Source organism: Populus euphratica, unplaced genomic scaffold (genome assembly GCF_000495115.2).
Source record: "Populus euphratica unplaced genomic scaffold, PopEup_1.0 scaffold23.1, whole genome shotgun sequence".
NCBI classification, from domain to species: domain Eukaryota; kingdom Viridiplantae; phylum Streptophyta; class Magnoliopsida; order Malpighiales; family Salicaceae; genus Populus; species Populus euphratica.
The window spans coordinates 389,186-405,211 of NW_011499892.1; the positions used below are offsets into that span (position 1 = coordinate 389,186).

The 16,026-nt window shown below is 32.3% G+C and overlaps 2 protein-coding genes across 4 annotated transcripts; both read left to right on the plus strand.

Moving 5' to 3' along the window:
- The first annotated feature begins 5,060 nt into the window (after positions 1–5,060).
- Positions 5,061–8,319, plus strand: LOC105131374 (receptor-like protein 12). Of its 3 annotated transcripts, none has more exons than XM_011034311.1 (2): positions 5,061–5,618; positions 6,060–8,319. In XM_011034311.1, the coding sequence occupies exons 1-2, from the start codon at positions 5,157–5,159 to the stop codon at positions 8,136–8,138; spliced, it is 2,541 nt and encodes an 846-aa protein (XP_011032613.1). In that variant the 5' UTR covers positions 5,061–5,156; the 3' UTR covers positions 8,139–8,319. The 3 variants fall into 3 exon arrangements, with proteins under 3 accessions (XP_011032613.1, XP_011032612.1, XP_011032611.1); XM_011034310.1 differs by having other exon boundaries at positions 5,116–8,095; positions 8,129–8,319; XM_011034309.1 differs by having other exon boundaries at positions 5,116–8,319.
- A 1,204-nt stretch (positions 8,320–9,523) lies between these two features.
- On the plus strand, positions 9,524–14,533 carry LOC105131481 (receptor-like protein 12). Its single transcript, XM_011034481.1, has 5 exons — positions 9,524–9,537; positions 9,623–9,780; positions 10,400–10,515; positions 11,560–11,639; positions 12,185–14,533. Exons 1-5 carry the CDS (start codon positions 9,524–9,526, stop codon positions 14,367–14,369), a joined length of 2,553 nt encoding a protein of 850 aa, XP_011032783.1. The 3' UTR covers positions 14,370–14,533.
- Positions 14,534–16,026: the final 1,493 nt, after the last annotated feature.

Here is a 16,026-nt window from a genome sequence, read left to right on the forward strand (position 1 = left end):
GTGTGTAGAGGAAGTGTGCAGTGGTGAGTGCAACTGTGAGAGTGAGAAAATGGAGATTTGAGAGAAACACCGAGTGTAAGAGTGAAACACCAGGTTTTGTGGGATTGTACTGGGTTGAGTTAAGTGTTTGTATCATTCCTCCAATAATATATAATCTGCTGCCTCCGTGGATGTACCCGGTTTTGGGGAACCGTGTAAATCTGCTTGTTTGTGTTTTATTTGTATTTGCTTTTAATCCAGTATGCGCAATATATTTGTCATTAAACCAGGTAAAATGATTTATAAAATGGGCAGGGGAGCAGAAAATATAGCTAGAAAAGCTATTTTAGTGGCAGTACCCAAAATATCTATTCGAACATGATTCATTATTTTGAGATAAGAATACAGAACTAAAAGAAAAAAGCATTTGCTAGGAAAAAATTCGTGAGATTTTTTTTTTTGCCCTTTTCCATTCAAATAACATATTCAAAAAAGAATATGATCAATTCTTAAACCCATTTGAATGTAGCAGATAATTGTGGAGCTTGAGAATTGACGTGTATTCAAATCATAAAAAATGTAGCAGATAATTGTGGAGTTTGAGAATTGACGTGTATTCAAATCATAAGAACTAGTAATTGTTGATATGCTCATATCAACGATGTTATTATTGTTTTGTGATTAAGAAAGCAGTTCAAAATTCACCTCTGGAATGATATTGATCAGAGTTGTAGTTGTGCATACATATAAAGAACTCAAATGCGACAACGGCATGATAATCCGATATAATGACAATGCTACAATTGTAATTGATGAAGATGAAGATGGAAATCCAAAGGGACTTGAATTTTTTGTGCAATCGACTCGAAGACAATTAAATTTCACTAAATTAGTTTCATTGGCACCTAAAGTATTATAAAATAAAGCATTATAATGAGATATAAACCATGATTTATAATATTTGATATTTGAACAAAATCAATTAAATTAAAACTGATTAGTAGATTGTGTTTCATGCATATATCTTTAATAAAAATTAATAATAAAAATAAAATAATTAATTTATAAAAAAATAAAAACAAAGTATATTGACTATATCAAAATTTTAAAGGAGCAAAAATTTCAGTTTATCATGGGTAAGGACACCTTAATGAAATAATAACCTCTAGACCAAATGTGAACAAGGAAAGAAAAGGAATTCTTTAAATAATTTCTACTAATATCACCACCAGAAACATTATTAAAATACTTTTACAAGAAGAAGGTGAAGGCAAAAATGTTTTTGGCTTTAACCAATGACGTAAAAGAAATAGGAAAGTTGAATAAGTTTAAGAGGGTATTTAAAAGTGTGATAGCGGTTATTTTTTAAAATAATTTTAAAACATATTAAAATAATATTTTTTTATTTTAAAAAAAATTAATTTTGATATTAGCACATTAAAATAATTTGAAAATATAAAAAATATATTAAATTAAAGTAAAAATAAAAATTTTAAATTTTAAATTTTTTTAAAAATATTTTTAAAATGCAATATCAAACATGCTTTAAAAGCTTAAAATATATTACTTGTCTAGTCTACGAATATATTCTAACTATCTATAAATTCTGTGAATAATAGGTGGAAAGGGGAGTGTAGAGACATTTAAAATATTTTATTTTTATTTTTTCAGTTTTTATTTGTCAAAAATTATTACATTATTTTTATATAAAAAATTAAAAAAAACTGAATAGAAAAAAAATATGTGAATAAACTTTTAAACTAAACAAGAAGAAAAAAAAATGAAGGAAAAATATTTTGAGAGCTTTCCTTTTAATATTTATTGAAAACACTTTTATTCTTATTATTTCATCATTTAGGAGATAATTTTTCCTTAGAAATCCCTTTCGTTAATTGGTTATGCCATCAAATAGAGGAAAAATTAATAGCTACTTAATATATATAATCGATTGATGGCTCGATCCAATATATAGAAATAATTAGTGTAATTATTTAACAAAAAAAAATTGGATTTTCTCAACTGAAAAACGAAAAATTTGGCTAAAAGATTTTACAATGATTAATAGCATATGGAGCTGCATATTTCCAAGTAGTAGTGTGAAGACTTTTTACAATCCAATTCAAAGATTCCACAAACCTATAGGCCTTAAGAGCTTTTTATAAAAGAAATTGAAGATTTTTTTATTTTTATTTTTTTATCACAGAGGCCTTAAGAGCTCTTTGTCGCACGTTCTCGTGTGATGTTGTTAGTGATTTATTATTTGTTTGATTGATTTTTAGAAGTTGTCACCTAATATTGAGGATTATTAAAAACCCGGATGTACTCATTTTATTTTTTTTGAGCGCTTTATGAAAGAAACTGAAGGGGACTTGATAACTATCCATTATTTGCAGCCACGCATTCTCTGCACTCTGAAAAATCTAAACAGATACATTATCATTGTTTTCAATCAAATCGTGTTTGCTTCCAAAGAAGTTATTTGTGATAGTAATGCAATATCTAAACCATTCTGTTCAAAGTCTTCGACCCATCTCCCACGTTCATCTTAATCATTCTCTTATTAGTCATTATAAGAGGGATTAGATGGTTGTGGTGGTGATAGACGTCTTCAGAGTTGGCCAATTAACATTGGCAATCGCAGTAGAATACTGGAACTGGTTATCTAGCAAATTCCATCCTGCTCTTTAAATTAATGAGACAAGACGAAGACTTAGACTCTGAATGAAATTGACAGTAGTGCCAGATGGTCCTTGGAGACGGAGACTAGCTATTCATGTGCACTACTTGTCATTAAACCAAGTAGAATGATTTATGAAATGGGTGGGGGAGCAGAAAATATATGGGTGGGGGAGCAGAAAATATAGCTAGAAAAGCTATTTCAGTGGCAGTATCCAAAATACCTATTCGAACACAATTCATTATTTTGAGATAAGAATACAGAACTAAAAGAAAAAGGCATTTGCTAGGAAAAACTTCGCAGGATTCTTTTTTTGTTTTTGTTTTGAACAAACAATATTTTTTTTTGCCCTTTTCCATTAAAATAACATATTCAAAAAAGAATATGATCAATTCTTAAACCCATTTGAATGTAGCAGATAATTGTGGAGCTTGAGAATTGACGTGTATTCAATTCATAAAAACTAGTAAGTGCTGATATGCTCATATCAACGATGTTATTATTGTTTTGTGATTAAGAAAGCAGTTCAAAATTCACCTCTGGAATGATATTGATCAGAGTTGTAGTTGTGCATACATATAAAGAACTCAAATGCGACAACGGCATGATAATCCGATATAATGACAATGCTACAATTGTAATTGATGAAGATGAAGATGGAAATCCAAAGGGACTTGAATTTTTTGTGCAATCGACTCGAAGACAATTAAATTTCACTAAATTAGTTTCATTGGCACTTAAAGTATTATAAAATAAAGCATTATAATGAGATATAAACCATGATTTATAATATTTGATATTTGAACAAAATCAATTAAATTAAAACTGATTAGTAGATTGTGTTTCATGCATGTATATTTAATAAAAATTAATAATAAAAATAAAATAATTAATTTATAAAAAAATAAAAACAAAATATGTTAATTATATCAAAATTATAAGGGAGCAAAAATTTCAGTTTATCATGGGTAAGGACACCTCGCTGACATAATAATCTCTACACCAAATATAAACATCACAGAAAAAAGAAATTCTTTAAATAACATTTACTAGTATCACCATAAACATTATTAAAATCCTTTTATTAGAAGATAAAGGCAAAAATGTATTTGGCTTTAACCACATAAAAAAAATAAAAAAGAACAATGTTGAACAAGTTTAAGAGGGTGTTTAAAAGTGTGATAGTGAGTTTTTTTTAAATTATTCCAAAACATATTAAAATAATTTTTTTATTTTTTTAAAAAAATATTTTTGATATCAGCCAATCAAAATGATTTAAAAATATTAAAAATATATTAATTTAAAGTAAAAGTAAAAATTATAAATTATAAATTATTTTTAAAATATTTTTAAAATGCAATATCAAACATATCTACAAATGTATTAGTTGCCTAGTCTACAAATGTATTCTAACCATTTACAAATTCTGTGAATAATAGGAGGAAAGGGGAGTGTAGAGACATTTAAAATATTTTATTTTTATTTTTTCAGGTTTCACTTCTCAAAAATTATTAAATTATTTTTATATAAAAAATTTTAAAAAATCAAATAATACTGAATAGAAAAAAATATGTAAATAAAATTTTAAACTAAATAAAAAGAAAAAAAATGAAGGAAAAATATTTTGAGAGCTTTCCTTTTAATATTTATTGAAAACATTTTTATTCTTGTTATTTCATCATTGAGGAGATAATTTTTCCTTAGAAATCCCTTTCGTTAATTGGTTATGCCATCAAATAGAGGAAACATTAATAGCTACTTAATATATATAATCGATTGATGGCTCGATCCAATATATAGAAATAATTAGTGTAATTATTTAACAAAAAAATTGGATTTTCTCAACTGAAAAACGAAAAATTTGGCTAAAAGTTTTTCCAATGATTAATAGCATATGGAGCTGCATATTTCCAAGCTGTAGTGTGAAGACTTTTTACAATCCACTTCAAAGATTCCACAAACCTACAGGTTATCGAACTTTACATTTTACTTTTATTTTCTTATTTAATAATAAGAGTATATTTGAATTGACCAATTGTTAGAGTTTTTGGCCTAAATATACCTCACAGTAATCCTACAGTTTTTTTTTTTTTTTTTTCATAACCCAATTTTACCCTGCTAGTTTCGTCATAAATAGACTTTCTTTTTTAAATCAATTGCTTCACGTTATTTTACATCGATCCCATTCAATTATTTAGAACAAGAAATTAGGAGATCAAAATTGAACAAAAGAAATTGAAGGGTTTTTTTATTTTTTTTATTTTTTTTTTATCACAGAGACCTTAAGAGCTCTACATTATTTGTAAACACAGATTCTTCGCACATTGGAAAATCTAAAAGGATACATCAATGAAAAATCTCAATTGTTTTCAATCAAATCAATGAAAAATACACTACTTTGTTTACTTTTCTACCAGACTGAATATTTTTGTCTATATAAACTGCTTTATTTCTCTTATTTGTTTATTAAAAAAGATAAGAGTTTATTTACTAAAAAAACATGCCATCATCTGTGCGTTTCTTAACTACGCGGATGCTGTTGTTATTTTTACTCTCGTTTTTTCATCTTAGAGCTTGTCAATCTTTTCCCTCCATGCAGCCACTATGCAATGATGAGGAGAGTCGTGCCTTGTTGCAGTTGAAGGAAAACCTTGTCATTAATGAGTCCGCCTCTTCTGATCCTTCTGCTTATCCCAAGGTTGCATCATGGAGAGTTGATGGAGAAAGCGGTGATTGCTGCTCTTGGGAGGGTGTTGAATGCGATCGGGATTCTGCTCATGTGATCGGCCTTGATCTCAGTAGCAGCTTTCTTTATGGCTCCATCAACTCTAATAGCAGCCTCTTCCACCTTGTTCAGCTCAGAAGGCTGAATCTTGCTGACAACGACTTCAACAACTCCGAAATCCCTTCTGAGATTCGAAATCTCACAAGGCTGTTTGATCTAAATCTCTCAATGTCTGGCTTCACTGGTCAGATTCCAGCAGAGATCTTAGAGCTTTCCAAGTTGGTTTTCCTTGATTTGGGAGTAAATTCTTTGAAGCTCCAAAAGCCTGGTCTGCAAGATTTAGTTGAAGCATTAACCAACTTGGAGGTGCTCCATCTCAGCGGAGTGGAAATATCATCCAAGGTACCTCAAATCATGGCAAATTTATCCTCTTTGTCATCTCTGTTTCTCAGGGAGTGTGGATTGCAAGGAGAGTTCCCCATGGGTATATTCCAACTACCCAACCTTCGCTCTCTTAGTATCCGGTATAATCCATATCTCACTGGATATTTGCCGGAATTTCAGTCGGGCAGCCAGCTTGAGTTATTGTTGCTTGCAGGAACAAGTTTCTCTGGTCAGCTACCAGAGTCCATAGGAAACCTCAAATCTTTGACAGAGCTTGATGTGGCTGAAAGTAATTTTTCAGGGGTGATGCCATCTTCACTTGGTAATCTTACAAAACTAAACTCTCTAGACCTTTCTGATAACAGTTTCTCTGGGAAAATCCCTCCTTCTTTTGTCAACCTTCTTCAACTTACTTACCTGTCGCTTTCTTTGAACAATTTGAGATCTGGTACCATAGATTGGATTGGTAATCTAACCAAACTCAGTTTTCTAGACATGACAAAAACCAATTCATATGGTAACATTCCATCCTGTCTTAGAAACTTGACCCAGCTCACCGTCTTAAAGCTTCATGGAAATAAATTAACTGGTCAAATTCCATCTTGGATAGGAAACCATACTCAATTCATCTCACTATACCTTGGTGTCAACAAACTGCACGGTCCGAGTCCTGAGTCTATTTATAGGCTTCAAAATCTTGAAAAACTTGACCTAGCATATAATTTCTTTAGTGGTACTTTGGAATTGAACCTTCTTCTTGAGTTCAGAAACCTCGTTTCACTCCAATTATCGTATAACAATCTGTCTATTCTTTATAGTCACAATGCTACCATTCCTCGGCCAAAACTTGAACTCTTGACGTTAAGTGGATGTAATCTAGGTGAACTTCCCAGTTTTTTGCGTGATCAGAACCATCTGGAGTTTTTAGAACTTGAAGATAACGAACTTGTGGGACACATACCCAAATGGTTTATGAACGTGAGTACCATAACCCTCCAGGCTCTATCTCTGGCTGGCAACCTTCTGACAGGTTTTGAGCAATCCTTGGACGTTCTTCCATGGAATAATCTACTCTCACTGTCTCTTAGTTCAAACAAGTTCCAAGGATCCCTTCCAATTCCACCACCAGCAATCTATGAATATAAAGTCTCGAACAACAAACTAAATGAAGAAATCCCAGAAGTTATTTGCAATCTGACTTCGCTTTCTGTCCTCGATTTGTCATTTAACAATTTTAGCGGCAAACTTCCTCAATGCTTGGGCAATAAAAGCAGCACTGCTTCAGTTCTGAATCTCTGCAACAATGGTTTCATTGGTGATATTCCTGAGACATTCACAAGTGGCTGCTCATTGAGGGTCATTGATTTCAGTCAAAACAAATTGGAGGGGAAGATACCAAAATCATTAGCCAATTGCACCAAGCTAGAGATTCTCAATCTTGAACAAAATAACATAAATGATGTCTTTCCTTCTTGGTTGGGTGTTCTTCATCATTTGAGGGTTCTGATATTGAGATCTAATGGGCTTCATGGTGTGATTGGAATACCTAAAACCAACGTTGCATTTCCGAGGTTACAGATTGTTGACCTCTCCAACAACAGTTTTAAGGGTAAGTTGCCACTTGAATCTTTCCGATATTGGACTGCCATGAAAAATGTTCGTGATGAGCACTTGATTTACATGCAAGCAAACACAAGTTTCAAAACATCGCATATTACAATGTACAATCGGTATGATTACTCAATGACAATGACAAACAAAGGTGTGATGAGACTATATGAGAAGATCCAAGATAGTCTCACTGCTATCGATCTCTCAAGCAATGGTTTTGAAGGAGGAATTCCAGAGGTCCTTGGAGATCTCAAACAACTTCGTTTGCTCAATCTCTCCATCAACTTTCTCAGTGGTGGCATCCCTCCATCCTTGTCCAATTTGAAAGAGCTTGAAGCTTTGGACCTTTCTCAGAACAAACTCTCGGGAGAGATTCCTGTCCAACTTGCACAGCTCACCTTCCTGGAGGTCTTTAATGTCTCCCACAATTTTCTTTCAGGTCCGATACCACGAGTAAACCAATTCGGAACATTTGACAACACTTCATTTGATGCGAATTCAGGATTGTGTGGGGAGCCTTTGTCAAACAAATGCGGAAATGATGAGGACTCCTTGCCACCATCCAAAGAAGATGAAGGCTCGGGATCTCAACTTGAATTTGGCTGGAATGTGGTGGTGATAGGTTATGCAAGTGGATTGGTAATTGGAGTGATTCTTGGATGCGCTATGAACACAAGGAAGTATGAATGGCTGGTGAAGAATTATTTTGCGAGGTGGCAATACAAGGGTCAAGATTTGAAGACTCGCCTGCGTAGAAGTTGATCTCTAATTATTAAGGTGTTTTCTAGTTTGTCAATCATGTTAAGATTGTATTTTCTTTTCCTTGTCTTCTCTTTCTTAATTTTCAGTTGCAAGGATAAGAGTGATTTTCTCTTGGATGGTCTGTTAATTTCATATACTAAAAATAAGATGGTATATTGAATTGAGAGTTTAGTTTTATTAATTCAATCTCAACCGAAGAAATTAGTTTACTCCGCCTCGATAAGAGTGATTTTTATGCATAAAATAGTTATAAAATTAAATCCAGTCATCCACATGAAAATATTTCTGTTCAATATTAATTTTAAATAAAATTTTAACCCAGAAAATAAGTGGATCCTCTTTTAATTTGATATTAAATGCATCCATATTCACTATGTTTTTCATAAACAAATTCTAACTATTTTAAATTAATTAATTCCATTAATTCAAATTATTTAGTATCTTTACATAATCAATCCCTTCATCCACCCATGCGTTGTTTTCAATCAAATCTTGTTTCCTTCACAAGAACTAATTATTTGTGGTGATAATGCATATATATTTTATTTGTATCGAATAACACTCGACATTTTTGTCTATATAAACTCCTCTATTTTACTTATTAAAAATATTTTTTTTAAAAAAGTAATTTTTAAAATTTTTTATATTTATTTACCATTAAAAAAAATTTAATCAACATAAAATATTTTTTAGAAAAATTTAACTTAGTTTTTAAAAAGATATTTTTCTAAAACATTTGAGTAAAAAACATTTTTCATATGTTTTAAAAAATTTAAAAATATCATATTATTTGTTGATTATATCAAATTTGATCCTTAAATTTTTAATTATTATATATATTTTGTTTTAAATATTTATTTTTCAATTTCATCTCTTAAAATTTAATTTTTATATTAATTTTGGTTCTTATTTTTATAATTATTATTATTTTTTGTTGAAATTGTTTATCTATTAAATTTGATTCTAATTGTTTTGATTGTTACTTGTTTTATTAGAAATAATTTATGAAATGTTAACTGTTATTATTTTAATTTCTTCATCTTTTATTTTTTAGATTTGATCTTTATGATTTTGATTATTATTTATTTTATTTGAGATAATTTATGATTTTTTTTTCAATTTCATTATCATTCAATTTTTTAATTCATGAAATTTGTTTCTTATTATTTTAATATACTTAAAAAAAATAAAATATTAATAAATTATTTTTCAATTTATGTTCCATAATATAATCAAATACTAAAAAATATTTTTTAATTTATTTTTTATTATACTATTAAATATCAAAAATTATTTTTTTTTAAAAAAATTACTTTTCAATAAATAAATAACGCTTACAAAACTAAACGTTAGTTTACTTTTAAAGAGAGAGATTATTAAGAAAAATGGCATCAACTGTGTGTTTCTCATCCATGCAGATGCTTTTGCTCCATTTGCTGTCATTGTTTCATCTTAGAGCTAGTTATTCTTCTCCTTCCTTGCAGCCAATGTCATGACGACGAGAGCCATGCCTTGTTGCAGTTCAAGGAAAGCCTTGTCATTAATGAGTCTGCTTCGTCTGATCCTTCTGGTTATCCGCATCATGGAGAGTTGATAGCGAATGTGCTGATTGCTGCTCATGGGATGATGTTGAATGCGATAGGTGAAATAATTCTGGCCAATCGCATGATATTAAAATTTTAATATTAAAATTTAGATGATCATAAATTTAAATTTTATTATTTTTATTTATTTGATAAAAATTAAATATAAAATAAAATAAATTTGTAGAAGTTATAAACTTAAAAATTTTTATTTATGGGGGTGTGTTATAAAATAATATAAATCATATTATGAAACCTCACCTAATAGTTTAAATTTTTAGGTGAAATGATTTTTTGATATAGTATCAGAATTTTAATAATCAAATTATTTTAATTTTGAATTTTACCATTCCTATTTATTTAATAAAAATTAAGTACCAGTGATATATTCATTTGATAAAAAAAAAAAACAGAGTAATGTAAGCTTTTCATGCAAATTCTTTTTATGAGTGGCATGCAGCAATGCACACCAAATTTCAAGCATTATTAAAGAATGACACCTAGTTTTTATACTCTCGTCCTCCTGGTAAAAATGTGATGCCTTGCAAATGAGTCTTCAAACTAAAAAAACGACTTGATGGACTATTTACATAAAAATAGCATAGATTTTCATGACATGTTTAGTTCTGTCATTAAACCTTCTAATGTTCATATGATCCTTACAATTGCTGTTCCTAGATTTTCATGACATGTTTAGTCCTGTCATCAAACTTTCTACTGTTCGTATGCTTCTTACAATTGCTGTTTCTTTCAACTGGGACATTAGGCAGCTTGACGTGCTCTTATGGACACTGGTCATGTGATTGGCCTTAACCTCAGTAGCAGCTGTCTCTATGGCTCCATCGAATCTAATAGCAGCCTCTTCCGCCTTGTTCAGCTCAGAAGGCTGAATCTTGCCGACAACGACTTCAACAACTCTAAAATTCCTTGTGAGATTCGAAATCTTACGAAACTGAGCTATCTAGACCTTTCTTTTAACAGTTTTTATGGGAAAATTGATTTTATTGCTTATTGATTTCAGCTGAGCAAGGCTCTTATGTGCTGTTTATCCCTGCCTTTAATTGATTATTCAGCCAAAGTAAAGACGTGAACACGAAGGAAACCATGTCAAGACGGAAAATCATTTTATAAACAAACTTCTCAACCACTTGCTTGAAGAATTATTAAAATGATAAGAAAGAAATCTGTTTCTTCATTCATTTATGGCAATAAATGTAAGATCTTGGCGTTATAATTTCCCATGTAATCTTTCTTAGCAGCTCTCATTTTCTTAATGGGGGCACCTTTTTATAATATTCTCGATTACTATATATAAAAAAAAAATACTGTGCTAGCATAGATCTCTTAGTCAATTTTTGTCAAAGAGAAACATGAGCTTTGTCAGTAGTAACAATGGCATTGATTTCTGCTTTGCTGGCTTTGATGGAGCAAATGTTTTAGGGAGTGAAAAGATCAGTCTGGTGGATTTACAAGGATCGACATTGTTCAAAATGGAAGTTGAATTACATTAACAACTTCAAAAGCGATCTGCTTCTAACTTTTGGACTCATTGAATTACATTACAAGTTCAATCATCAACCTGAACCCATCTTTCCAAAAAATCCTACGAACAAACCTATCACCCAAAACGCACGCAAATCTAACTCAAGCACTACAAAAAAAACCCAACACAGCTCTCATGCGGCCACAACTGAGCAAGATAATTATGTCTCAAATGTCATTCGAGTTTTCTGGATTAAGAAAATGAAAAAAAAAGAAAAACAAAAGAACTTATGGGCAGAAAAGTTAGTGGATTAACCGAAATTCAGACATGTGGAAAATACTCTGAGTTTTTGTAGATCATTAACCTCCGCGTGAACATGATGGTGGTGAAGACTGGTAGTGTATGGAAGCATGTTGATGCAGTGGGCAACCATTGGTATTCAGATGTTTGATTAGTGGTGTTCTGTCATTAAATTCTTAGCGACTAATTATATATGATATCTTGGCAGATTTCTTCCATTAGCATTACATTTAAGTCATGTTTAGTAGTTTGATATGCGTCAGTCGGTTTTTCCAAGTTTATATTCTGCTGCTGTGACAGTCATGTATTTTATTGCAAAATGATTTGAGTTGAGCAAGGCTCTTATGTGTTGTTTATCCCCTTCCTTTAAATGATTAGTCAGCCAAAGAAAAGACGAGAACACGAAGGAAACCATGTCAAGAAGGAAAATCATTGTATAAACAAACTTTTCAACCACTTGCTTAAAGAATTTTTAAAATGATAAGAAAGAAATCTGTTTCTTCATTCATTTATGCAATGAATGTAAGATCTTGGCGTTATTATGAAGTTCATTCGGCATATTATTCTTGAATCATTTTCTCTATGAAAGCTATGAGGGTGGAAAAGTAAACAGGTCAAAATATTTAGTATTTGAGTAATTAATCAGTTCCTTAACCCAATTATTTAGTTTATTCGGGCAGCCAGCTTGAGTTATTGTTGCTCAAAGGAACAAGTTTCTCTAGTCATCTACCGGAATCGATTGGTAACCTCAAATCATTGAAAGAATTTGATGTGGGAGATTGTCATTTTTCAGGGGTGATACCATCTTCAATCGGTAATCTTACGAAACTGAACTTTATAGACCTTTCTGATAACCGTTTCTCTGGGAAAATCCCTTCCACATTTGTCAACCTTCTCCAAGTTTCTTATCTGTCGCTTTCTCACAACAATTTCAGATCTGGTACCATAGATTGGATTGGTAATCTAACCAAACTCAGTTTTGTAGACATGACAGAAACCAATTCATATGGTAATATTCCATCCTCTCTTAGAAACTTGATTCAGCTCACGTCCTTAACGCTTCAGGGAAATAAATTAACTGGTCAAATTCCATCTTGGATAGGAAACCATACCCAATTAATCTCACTATGCCTTGGTGCCAACAAACTGCACGGTCCGATTCCTGAGTCTATTTATAGGCTTCAAAATCTTGAATATCTTGACCTAGCATATAACTTCTTTAGTGGTACTTTGGATTTGAACCTTCTTCTTAAGTTCAGAAACCTTGTTTCACTCCAGTTATCGTATAACAATCTGTCTCTGCTTAATAGCAACAATGCTACCATTCCTCCGCCACAGTTTGAACTCTTGACGTTGAGTGGATACAAACTAGGTGAATTTCCCAGTTTCTTGCGTGATCAAAACCATTTGGAGCTTTTAGATCTTGCCGATGACAAACTGGAGGGACACATACCCAAATGGTTTATGAACATGAGTACCATAACGCTTGAGTCTCTATGTCTGACTGGCAACCTTCTGACTGGATTTGAGCAATCCTTTGACGTTCTTCCATGGAAGAATCTACGCTCACTGCAACTTTATTCGAACAAGCTCCAAGGATCCCTTCCAATTCCACCACCAGCAATCTTCGAATATAAAGTCTGGAACAACAAATTTACAGGAGAACTACCAAAAGCTTTTTGCGATCTGACTTCGCTTTCTGTCCTTGAATTGTCAAAAAACAATTTGAGCGGCAAACTTCCGCCGTGCTTGGGCAACAAAAGCAGCACTGCTTCAGTTCTGAATCTGCGCAACAATAGTTTCAGCGGTGATATTCCTGAAACATTCACAAGGGGCTGCTCATTGAGGGTCGTTGATTTCAGTCAAAACAAACTGGAGGGGAAGATACCAAAATCATTAGCCAATTGCACCGAGCTAGAGATTCTCAATCTTGAACAAAATGAGATAAATGATGTCTTTCCTTCTTGGTTGGGTGTTCTTCATCATTTGAGGGTTATGATACTGAGATCTAATGGGCTTCATGGTGTGATTGGGAAACCTAAAACCAACGTTGAATTTCCGAGGTTACAGATTGTTGACCTCTCCAACAACAGTTTTAAGGGTAAGTTGCCACTTGAATATTTCCGAAATTGGACAGCCATGAAAACAGTCCACAAGGAACACTTGATTTACATGCAAGTAAACACAAGTTTCAATATATCTGATTATTCAATGAGAATTCAATATCAATTGTCAATGACAATGACAAACAAAGGTGTGATGAGACTATATGAGAAGATTCAAGATAGTCTCAGTGCTATCGACCTCTCAAGCAATGGTTTTGAAGGAGGAATTCCAGAGGGCCTCGGAGATCTCAAAGCACTTCATTTGCTCAATCTCTCCAACAACCTTCTCAGTGGTGGCATCCCTTCATCCTTGTCCAACTTGAAAGAGCTTGAAGCCTTGGACCTTTCTCAGAACAAACTCTCGGGAGAGATTCCTGTCCAATTTGCACAGCTCACCTTCCTCGAGGTCTTTAATGTGTCTCACAATCTTCTCTCAGGTCCGATACCACGAGGAAACCAATTCGGAGCATTTGACAACACGTCATTTGATGCGAATCCAGGATTGTGTGGGGAGCCGTTGTCAAAAGAATGTGGAAATGATGAGGACTCGCTGCCAGCAGCTAAAGAAGATGAGGGCTCGGGATTTCCACCTGAATTTGGTTGGAAGGTGGTGGTGATAGGTTATGCAAGTGGATTGGTAATTGGACTGATTCTTGGATGCGCTATGAACACAAGGAAGTATGAATGGCTGGTGAAGAATTATTTTGCGAGGTGGCAATACAAGGGTCAAGATTTGAAGACTCGCCTGCGTAGAAGTTGATCTCTAATTATTAAGGTGTTTTCTAGTTTGTCAATCATAGTAAGATTGTATTTTCTTTTCCTTGTCTTCTCTTTCTTAATTTTCACTTGTAAGGATAACAGTGATTTTCTCTTGGATGGTCCGTTAATTTCATATACTAAAAATAAGATGGTATGCTGAATAAAGAGTTTAGTTTTATTAATTCAATCTCAACCGAAGAAATTAGTTTACTCCGCCTCGATAAGAGTGATTTTTATGCATAAAATAGTTATAAAATTAAATCCAGTCATCCACATGAAAATATTTCTGTTCAATATTAATTTTAAATAAAATTTTAACCCAGAAAATAAGTGGATCCTCTTTTAATTTGATATTAAATGCATCCATATTCACTATGTTTTTCATAAACAAATTCTAACTATTTTAAATTAATTAATTCCATTAATTCAAATTATTTAGTATCTTTACATAATCAATCCCTTCATCCACCCATGCGTTGTTTTCAATCAAATCTTGTTTCCTTCACAAGAACTAATTATTTGTGGTGATAATGCATATATATGCATCTAAACCATTCTGTTTATCTTAATCGCTGTCTGTGTCATTAATCACAGGGAAAGGTAATAGAAGTCTGCAGAGTATGTTGAAGATTAAAGATTAAATTGCAGTTCTTCTGAGCAGCAACAAACAACATCAATGGCATCATCAAGGCAATAAGGACTTTGAATTAAATTGGCAGGAGTGCAGAAGGTCTTCGGAGAAAATGTTTTTGATAAAAATCAAAGCTTATTATTCATTAATATTTATTAAACATTATTTTGAGAAACATGAAAACTACTTTATGTATATTAGTTTTAGCAAACATGATACAAAAATATTTGAAATGAAAACTAAAACCCTTTTTTGATTGAAAAAAAATATATATACTCTCATAGCTTTTCCCTTCTATTTTAATTGAAGAATGCTACTTTTTTTTTTAATTAATTTCTTCATCATTTAGGATGGTTTTTTTTTTCCTTAAACAAATATTTTATCAATTCCTTGTTGGGAATTCTAACCGGTGATGTTATAACATGTTGGGTATACAACCAAAGTCCCACATTGGTTAAAAATGGAGAGGATCATGGGTATATAAGGATGAACAAATATCTCTATTAGTATGAGGCTTTTTGAGTATAACCCAAAAGCAAATCCATGAGGGCTTAGACCCAAAGTGAACAATATCATACTAATGTGGAGATAGGTGGTGTCCATAGTCCTTACAAGTAGTATCAGAGTCATGCCCCGGAGTTAGCTATGATGGATGAATCCTCGGAATGTCAAATAAAAGGTGGTGGGCCCTAATTAGAACATGATGTAATCCATGGATCAACTCTATTGGATAGGTGGTGTACTCCCTTCATGGACGTGTCCTAATCCTAACACAGTGAAGAGGAGTTGACCTAGAAAGAGCAAACTCTCACGTTAGGTAGTGCTCTCTGGATGCTTTATGAATGTATCCTGATCCCAACACGATGAAGTAGAGAATGAAGAATCTTGGTTGGTAGAGAGTGGACGAATGAATGATTGTTTGAGGAGAGGCTCGGTGGTCCTTTGTTCAAGGGGAGGATTGTTGGGTATGCGACCAAAATCTCACATTGGTTAGAAATGAGGAGGATCATGGGTATATAAGGATGGA

Bases quoted from the DNA above. Each gene is read 5' to 3' on its own strand.
- LOC105131374 (XM_011034309.1), top strand. From the start codon at position 5,157: ATGCCATCATCTGTGCGTTTCTTAACTACGCGGATGCTGTTGTTATTT.
- LOC105131481 (XM_011034481.1), top strand. The intron at 9,781-10,399 runs GTGAAATAATTC...TGCTGTTCCTAG, and splicing joins GATGATGTTGAATGCGATAG to ATTTTCATGACATGTTTAGT. The intron at 10,516-11,559 runs GTCATGTGATTG...GAGTTTTTGTAG, and splicing joins ACGTGCTCTTATGGACACTG to ATCATTAACCTCCGCGTGAA.